General features: G+C 44.4%; 1 protein-coding gene across 6 annotated transcripts in view; it reads right to left on the bottom strand.

Annotated features, from left to right (window-relative positions):
- Nucleotides 1–2,387: 2,387 nt before the first annotated feature.
- Nucleotides 2,388–9,917, bottom strand: part of GLI3 (GLI family zinc finger 3) — a 217,423-nt gene continuing 209,893 nt past the window's right edge. For all 6 annotated transcript variants that reach the window (XM_084509755.1, XM_084509758.1, XM_084509756.1 and 3 more), the window contains one exon: nt 2,388–9,142. In XM_084509755.1, coding sequence (XP_084365881.1) covers nt 6,852–9,142 — 2,291 coding nt within the window. In that variant the 3' untranslated portion in view covers nt 2,388–6,851. The remainder of the gene's footprint in view (nt 9,143–9,917) is intronic.

Below are 9,917 nucleotides of genomic sequence, written 5' to 3'. Positions count from 1 at the left end.
CCAAACCCACTCCATTTTGCCTGGGAAAGCTGCTGGGCCAGTCCGAAGTCAGAGAGGGAAAACGGGCGGAGGCAGTGGGAACAAGGGCAGTGGAAACACAAATGGGTTATGTGCTTCCCTGGGTGGAAAGAGGCCCAGGTTGTTAAATAGCAAACAATTTTAGCATGAGTTATTATTATTATTGGTTGTTTGTACTGGGAAGTGGTGCCTAGGGGCTCCCATTGCACTAATCATGTAACAAAGCTATGTTCCTAACACAAATAGCTAGTGTTTCAGCATGCAGAGAACAAGCAGTCTCCTTCCCATTATCCCCCCTTCAAAAAACTGTATGAAGATTGCACAGTCGAGCCCACAAACATTGAGAAAGGAAAAAATGACATTGGCCTGCCCTATGGTGCTGTGGCTCACAGCCAGCCCGGTAACCTCAGCAGCACCTTCAGCCCTCCCCGTGCTCTCCTGCCGTGCTCCATCCCCTACCCAGGCAGGTCTCAGCTCTTTGTATTATTGCTATCAGCAGTTTTTGTGTTGCCCTTGTGTTTGGCGTTTGGGTGTATTAAATTCACATCGTCTGTTTAGGATGTTTTTTTTCCTGCCTTGCTGCTCAGTGCCATGTATCTCCATAGTACTTCACAGGCTTTTCAAACAGCAGTTCTCTCGGGTACGTGCCCCTCTGAAGTAAGAAACCAGTTTAATGAATTCAATTAATTAATTTACAGCTTTGGCACCAAAACACAGACTAACTGAAGGTCAAAAGCATCCACTAATTTTGGATGTTACAAACCAAGACTGCCCTGCTATTTCCTGGTTTCCCAAGGACTTGGCGTGACGCCGAGCTGTATCATATCAAGTCACAGCTCTTCCTGTGCCTGCACGGGCACATCTTTACTGTTTTAGTGTGTCAGATGTGAGAGGCCCTCATCTCCAAGTGGGTCAGACTGATGGATGTTGTGCACAGGGCTGGACCGTTCAGGTCTTCTGCTTGGGCTTCCACTTGAGCAGCTGAAGGGCTGGTAGGTGCTGTCAGCTGCCCTTCTGTTCAACGGCCAGCACAAGGCAGGCCTGAATGATGTTTTCACAAAGAGCTGCTGTCAACAGGGGACTGGTCAGGTTCAGAAACACCATGCTTACCCCTGCAGTCAGCACAGAGCCCTTGACTGCTCCGTCATGTCCTTGTCTGAGGCTTGCCTCCCTCTGCGGCAGGGCAGCAGGCCTCAGGGGGCTGGCAGCTGTGAGCACCACAGCACCCACCATGCCAGCCAACCATGCTGGTGGGGAGAGTCACCACCACACTCTGGGAGGATTTTGGGTGGCAGAACATCAGAGGAGGCCACCACCAACCCCCTGTCCTGCCACAAGGTCTCTTTGAACAGCTCCTCCTGCTGTGAGGCCTCTCCTGTCTCTCTCGCCTCTCGGCTGGACATGCAACACCTCTCCTTGCTGCCCTTTCTCCCTCCCAAACTTTAAGCTCTGTACTAAATTACAAAAGCTTAATAGTGGCCAAACAGTGTATGTGGGGGGGAGGGGAAGTTAACATGAAATAAAAACAAATATTTACGGATACATGCCTTCACCGCAAAAATGGTTGAAGTATTTAGGCCAAGGCAGGATGCTGCATACTGAGTGGACCAGACTAGGTCTTGCCAAGATACAGTAACTGAAGGAGAAGTCTTGAAATGAGAATGGCTCAGTCACATTAAAACAAAGCTTCCCTAACAACTACTATAGCTTTTGCCCCAGCTAACTTGATCTCACTCGCTGTGCATGTGTGCTATGTACAAGCCCATGACTGCTACCCTCAACAGTAACACTCGCTAAATCTGTCCAAAATCCCAGCTTTGAAGAAGACTGCATTTAAGTCTTCTGCAGGCCACCCAACGATCCACCACAGTAGCCATGTACAGACGAACCCAGCCACATCAGCATCTCTTCCCCTGCCCTGTGCTGCTTTGTGGGTGGCCAAGCCTTTGAGAGAGACGCTTGGTGAATGAGGTAAGAAAATGCAGCCCCAGTATAGCAGGACAGAGTCTAATGCAGTGTGGGTTTGACCTCTGAAATGCTTTCTCTTGTGGTGGAGGGTTAACCAGGTTGGTTCCTCCCCTCCTTTCAAAAATTTTATCTATCTGTGCGACACTGTAGTTTCATGTGTTGCTGTGTCCGGCACCCCCGCAGCCATTTTTCTTTAAAGGGAAGGTAAACGCCCTGTTTTGATTCCCCATCGGTTTTTAAAATGTGAATGAAATTAAGCAATCATCTGGGAAGCACAAACAGAAAACCGAGCGGACATCAGTGGAACCGATACATGCACTGATTGCAACCAGGCTCTCCAGTGAAATTAAAAACTAACTCCCTCCCCCAAGGAGATATTTTAAAAGCTGAAAGCTAAGAACTTAAGTACAAAGGCTTTTGTGTTTTTATTGACATTGTAAGAAACATTTTTTTCTTTGTTACAAAAGAGCTAAGTGGTTCTGAAAGCAGAAGTACAGTTTATATGTACTCAGTGCTACAGACCCTTCAGATCAACCTAAGGCTCGAGAAACATCAGATCATAACTGCAGGTTTATCAAATGAAGACCACTAAGGCCTGTTACAGCCGAACACTATTCCTACTGTACGTAAATGTATTTACACTTTTTTTTTTTTTTAAAAAAAAAGGATTACAAGCTTTATAAAAAAAAAGAACTAAAAAAAAAAAAAGTGAAAAAGAAACACATTTTTATGTTACACATCTGCAGAACTGACAACAGTAACTTTTCAATAGAAGACGTTCTATCAATCCAAGGACAATAACACGTGATACCAGAGGTTTACAAGACACTTCAGACACTATTAACAGTGGTATGTGCTATTAGCTGAATAGAGAGTACAGCCTCCTTGTGAAAATTTGGCAACGTATCTTGGTCCCTCTCTGTTAGAAGATAACACAAAATAAGGCACATACATTGCGAGAATATAAACACTGCTGTTCAGAAGGGCGAGCCATTGCGCAACGCGTGTGGGCGAGCCGACAGGCCATTTCATCGAGAGAGGGAGGGGAGGGAAGAATGACTGGAAGCGAGAAAGCAAGCCAGCATTTTAATGCACGTACCATTTGGGACCGTTCTCCTAGGAGAGAATAACATTATCTGCTGTGTGGATGCACTAGGCCATCGTACTTACCAGCAAACCTGCTCTGGAAGCCCACTGACTTCTCTGCAAAAATACCTTTCCTTATGGATGAGCTCTCCCTGGTGGCTCCCACTTTGTGGAAAGCAAAAATGCCTGGAAAAATGTGAGTGAGGTGGATGCGCCCAAGGCCAAGAGTAATGGATCTGGAAGATCCCCACATAGCTATTAGAAGAAAGGGGGATTTCAAGTCAGTCTGTGCCCACTGCAATGCTTTAAAAAATAGGAAAAATCCCCCCCCCCCCCAGAAAAAAAAAGAGTGAAAATCTGCATTTTCTAGGTGAGTGGTGGGCTTCTAACTGCCATGGTAATGCCACTTGATGTGCCAGACACATGAAGGCAAGCTCCAGCTCTGTAACTGGAAGAAGAGTAGTAGAAGTGTGCTAGTAAACCTGAGCATGATGTTAGTGAGACTTTCTCCAGACTAACACACATCCAGAAGGTGGTTAACAACTTAAAACTGGTCTCAAACCTAATGGTGCCAGGCTCTCCCAGTCTACTCTATCAAAACAATACCAAAACATAAGATAGCTGGCCTAGGATGTATTGATACCTGCTCAAGTATCAAAACAACATCTTCAGCATCAAACAGAAAAGCACGAGAAGATACTAAAAGCTGAGAAGTGATACCTTTACATACGAAAAGTGGCACATATGCTTACGGTGAAAATGATAAAGCATTTGTACAAACTCTCTGGGGATATGGTGGAGTCTCTGTTTCTTTGACATCTCCAAATGAAAACTGGATGCCTTTCTGGAACGTGTGGTTTAGGCCAAGACACACTGTTGGCCCGAGACAGGGGTAAGTGAGTGACAAAGGTTTGTCAAATCCAGGAAGGCAAATTAGCTACTCAAACAATCCCTTTTAGCCCTAAGCAATGTGAATGGATCCTTCTAAGCTCTGATGGATCACATGTGTTAATAGCTTCCCAGCTTCAACTGCACTAGTAAATACAATTATGAACTGGAAAATTGAGTTAAAAAAAAAAAAAAAAGTTTTTTTTTTTAATGTATTGGCTCTATAACAATAAAAGGCTTCTCTCCCAAGCCACCTACTCCCAGTCATAAGTCTCCTTGTTGAAATTGTTTATAAACATGTAATTGATGGCTTAATAAACAGCCAGCGATTGGTTACCAAGAACCATCTGAAATACTTCCAGCTGATGAGAGCACAGCCTTTCCTAATGTCTATAATGCTGTTTCTCAGCAGGGGTGTGTGCTGCAAGGTAAAGTGTGGCTGCCGAAGCACCCCTCCAGCCAAACAACCATTTGCCACGATGAGCTCTGCCCCATTCCCAATTGCAGGCTGGGGACCTCTACAGAAGGGCCGTCCAAGCTGATGATGGGCAGGAAGGTCACGAGGGGAACCAGCAATGGGCAAAGAGCACAGAGGGAGGGTATACACATTCATAATGCAGATAAGGGAAGAAATCCTTGCCAAAGATATGGAGAAAGACAGGAGTGGACTGCTGATAAAAGTTGTAGAATATCGAGGGATTTTTTTTATTTGTATTGATCGCTGACATTCCAGCTCACTTTTAGTACATGCTGTGATAAGCCCAAATACGGTTCCAGCACTAGATTTCCATGATGTTTTCTTTCTGATTTACAGCTTCTTCCTCTGATTTTAACAGCTGTTAATAAATCTACGTTATCAGACAGCTGCACTTAGGTTGTACTCCTACACATTTCTCAAATTCTATGCCCTGAACAAGCTGGCATTTTACCCTTTTTTTTCCAGTCAAAAAATGAGTACTACGGCCTTCTAGGCTGTAGGTGTCACCTTCTGGTGCTATTCCTAATTCTGACCAGGCTAATAGATATCTGTAGTCCAAAACAGACCAAAATACCCCTCTTCATTATAAGTCTACAACTCCCTACATACATCAGATCCATGAGTGTAAGTGCCAGCACCATTTGCATCCCCTAGCAGGATTTAAATATGAGGTCTTAACTGAGAAGACTGTGAGGGCTGGACTTCAGTGCAGCTTCTAGGAATGGGTGAATTTAAACCTTGCTCTTGTCCATGTCCTCCATCCCAACCTATTTACTCAGGAGCACGGTGGCACAACTCAGGGGCACAACACAGATAAAAATGTGCTACTAGAGATGGCTGTTACAGAGCAAATTCCATCCACCTTTATCAGGGAAGAACTTCACAACCACAGGGCATTAAGTCCAATGTTTGCTGGTTTAGCTGAGCATAGGCACTGACTCGAAGTGAAATGCACATTACTTTCACCAAGTGTAGACAACTGGTTTGGTATTTTTAAGTTTTGATGAGTTACCAGACAAACTTGCCGTTCAGCTTGTTTCTTTGCTATTTTTAATGGCAGTTTAAATCTTCTAATTTTGAAAGGCCTGGATACACTGGAAAAATATTCAAGATTATCAGATTGCTTGTAATCACTTTGACTTACTTGGCTAGTCTGAGAACAGGGCTATTATTTTTCTATTGGTTTTACATGCCAAGACCACGATGCCTTTGAAGCTCTAACTGTGTATTATGTCAATGGACATTTACTTATTTTAAAACACATGATCCATCTATGAAGCTGTATGTGCTAGAAGCGATGTACAAGACAATTCTTTTGGCAAAGGAATAGCTGCTACGAATGAGAACTAGCGGCTCAGTACATTATGTTTCAACAATTTGTATTTAAAAACAAACCAAGAAACAAAAAAGAACTCCCAGCATGGAATACTGGAGTTTCATTATTTCATTATATGAAATAATCCATGATGAGATCCTGAACATCTCTCCACCAATATAGTGTGCAAAGAAGGGATTACAGACTACCCAAAATACGGAACAGGCATGTAATTTTACTATCCAGTCATTTAAAAAAGAGAAAGATTAAAAAAAAAAAAAAAAAAGAAAAAAAAGAAAGAAAGAGTTGTACTAAGAATAGCTTTCTGGTCCTCTCCCTCCTCTGAAATGGGTTAAACACACATGACACAATCTGAGTATCATTGTGCGAGGCAGTGACATCTATCTATATGCGTGTTTACAAAAGCCTTAAACATTTGCTAGGGATCAAAGGGCTGATGGTTTTAAATTTCTTATTTGCTTGAACCTCGTATTTCATGTGCTCCTCAAACTACAGCTCAGGGGTACCATGGCAGTGCATGTCGAAATTGTTTGTCCACCTCAGTGTGATGTATCCAATGCATCCGGAGGGGATTTCCTCACTTTATGTTCACTTTACATTGTGCCAGGTTATTTTGTGCCTATATGTATAGGAGAGAAATTGCAACAGTTTAAAAAGTCAAGTTTCTTTTGTGGAACAGAAAATTAAGTCGTTTCATCAGATCGTTCTTTAAAAAAATAAAGAAACAAAACAAAAACATGCACATCACACTTTTACATTGGTTTACAATTAAAAAAAAAAAAAAAAGAAAAGAAAAAGGAAGCGTACAGACATTCAAAAAGGGAGCAAGAGAGAGAGGTGAGAGAGAGGTGGGGGAATGGGTGTAGCAATACTGATTCAAAACTGAAATGGAAGACAGTTTCTCCCTAGAACACTTTAGGGTTTTCAGAGTCCTTATTCCATAAAAGGAATATACTTGAAACACATCCCATTTAGGTGAGATGAGATTGCTAAAATACATACACAACTAAAAAATATGAGTCTTTTTTCATCTGTTATCTCCAAAGGTTTTTTTTGTTTTGTTTTTGTTTTTCATGTCTATTGCATAACAGCAAGAAACTTGCTTTCTTCCGCAAGTGAGGTCAACAAAGAACTCATGTCCCCAATAGCCATGTTGGTTGTGCTTACGGGCATAGCTGGGAATGTAAGAGACGCTCGGGGAGTGGTGAGGCGTGAGGAATTGCGGGAGAGATTCTGAATGATGCTCGGGCTCAAGGCTCCTGAAATTAAGCTGACATGGTCCCCATCATCTATGATAGCATCAAAATCAATCTGCACACCCTCTAGGCTGTTGTTGTCAAGGCTGTCAACTGTGCTTGATACTTGGTTAGCCCCCGGGGAAAGAAGCTCAGATGAGTTTGCAGTAGCAGTCCCCTGCAGCAGGCAGTTAGCTTCCGAAACAAAGAAAGAACCTGTTTTCATAGCTTGGTGGCTAAAGCCCGTGGTTTGGTCATATAACTGACCAGAGTAATTCTGCACGTTAGAGCAGAACTGCTGTGATTGACCTTGCATCTCCATCTTAACGGTGTTTACCCTGTACGTCTGGTTGCCATCACTTACATGTCCTTGCTGTTGTGTCAGGTTGTTCCTCAATGCATTTTGCCGTCTGTTGCCACTGTAATTGGCACATGGTTGATAACTCTTGGCCACCAACGAACCTGAAGGCTGGCTACCAATGGTGTGAGATACCGGCGGACAACTCTGTGGCCCTTGATAAAGGCTGCTTTGTGAGGTAGGACTAACCTGCCCTAGCATCATCTGATCGGATTGATTGACTCCCTGGTAATGAATTCCATCTCCAACTGGTTGGCTTTGCAAATATTCCTGCTCCATTATATTCCTGTTGTGCATTCCATTTGCCATACTGGTGGCTTGATCACTGGAAGCCATGGCATGTCCAAAGTTTTGCTGGTTCCCATTCACTGGCATGGTGCCACTTCTCAGCTTCTGCCCTTGAATTGCCATGCCACAGGAATTGTCCATTGCCCCAGAAATCATTGGTTGCCTGCTGATGCTTTCACTGTAAGGCTTACTGAGCTGCATGCTGAAAGAATTACTGGCTCCGCTGCCAAGGACATTGTTCTGCTGTAAACCATAGGAAGCGTCGTTTTCCATCAGGTTCTGATAGCCGTTTTGCTGGGCCACGTTGCTTCTCTCCGGGTTCTGCTGCTGAACCATCATATTGTTATACAGTCCGAAGGCCCGAGTCTGCTGCACTGCTGAGCGCTGACCACATTTCAGTTTTGAAGGAGATAAGTCAGAACTTCCTGAGCTTACTTCATTCCACTGAATGGGCAAATCGCTCTTGTCCGCCTCGGAGCTGGCAGGTTGACTGCTCGTTGGAGGGGCTTGGTCAAAGTTGTTGGGATTGTTATTTCCTAACACTGCGCCGTGATGCATTTTGTTGCTGTCTAGGACATTGTTCAACAGGTGGTCGTACATGCCCTGGTTCTGGGAATTCAGATACTGAACCACATCATCTGGCAGGAGATCCTCATCATTCAAACTGCCACCCGCTTCCATGGTAGCAGCCTCCAGGGCGACGTTCTCGCTGATGCTCGGAGGACAGGGGGAGCTGAAGCCACGGAAGACGCCACCCTCAGAACGGGTATAGTTCTGCAGAACGAGGTTGCGCTTTTCCATGGATGGAGGCAAAGCAGGAGGGTTAAAGCTGTTAAGGCTGTTGAAACGCTGGACTCTAGGGACAGAGAGGTTATCGGAGACCATTCTTAGCGGATCACTGGCTCTCCTTGTCCCGTTTCCTAGAGCATCATGAGACAAAAAATGCCTCCTGCTGTAACCATTTGCCCCACCATCACTACATCTTCGAGGGGCATTCACTGGAGGCAGGGGAGATACTCCGGATTCCCTGCAGTCACCCAAGAGTGCCATCCTTGTTTTGAGGCTCATCCTCTCCATGTTAGGCAGTGGAGTTGGTGGGGGTCCACCGGTAGCTGCTGCATATTTAGCTTTCAGCCTGTATTGCTGGGCTGGGGTGAGGCTGAGAAGGCTTGGTAGGTCATCACACTGGCTCGCTTCACTGGAGCGCCGGGAGGCATCCGTCGAGATGGGGTCATACGAATCCGCAACACTCACATTCTGTGGTCTTCCCTCAGCCTGCGAGGCGTCGCTGGACCTCCGGCTGGAGAAGCAAGGTGAGATTCCAGAGGACCTGCGGCTGCTCAAGTAGGCTGAACTGATTGTGCTCGTATTGCTGTCCCTCCTGTTCAGCATGTTCAACACAGTGATGTCCGTACTTGAAAGTTCGTTCCTGTTCGGCAGAATAGTCATGGATCCTCCTACACTGCAGCTGCTGTTTGATTGGGTACCTGGAGGCAAAATTCACAGTTAAACAAACAGGCATTACCCCAAAACTGGTACAGAAAACACTCAGTAAAGAAGTAAGGGGAGTACAGAAGGAATGTCTACAACATCATAGCAGTGATCTTTATTGAAAGAAGTAGGGATAAAAACTGTGTCCTTAGGTTAAAAGCTAATTTAGAGACTCAATGGTAACATTTCAGTGTGAATCCCAGCACAAAATTTATAGGCCATAGCCACAAACTGTCATCAGCTGGTGTAGTCCTCTGGCTTGCAGTGCAACTATGCTGACTGATGTGCCAGAAGGACACATTTGTACGACAGCTTTTTATAGGCAAAATATAATTGAACAGGCATTTGCATGGAATGGCAAAATATACAAATTGGAGGCTATTCAAGGTCATTTCTAAGACTTCTTGAAATGTTCTTGAAATAACTCCTAACAACTGCAAAACATCTTTGCTGGTTTCCTTGTTTTGTTTTGTTTTTAAGTAAACAGAATGCATTTCTTAATTTTACATAGTTTTTTTCTGACTGAATGTGTTTCAGAAAACCTGGGCAGTCATTGCTGGGTAGAAAGCAGAAACCTACAGGTATGTCACAGGCAATGTAGAGGCAGCAGGGACATATGTTTTAGCAAGGAGCACCAGCTCATACAAAAACAGCTATGGATCTTCAGGGTCACCTTGCTCCCATTCATGGATATTTCCCTTTAGTAGCAGTAGTATCTGTACATATGATTACTTGTACGTGTGGAAGCAGTTTAAAGGGCAGTCCAGTGCA

This window comes from Aythya ferina, assembly GCF_964211825.1.
Source record: "Aythya ferina genome assembly, chromosome: 2".
Classification (NCBI taxonomy): Eukaryota; Metazoa; Chordata; class Aves; order Anseriformes; family Anatidae; genus Aythya; species Aythya ferina.
The sequence above is the reverse complement of the archived record's forward strand: the minus strand, read 5'-3'. Positions and strand labels throughout refer to the sequence as shown.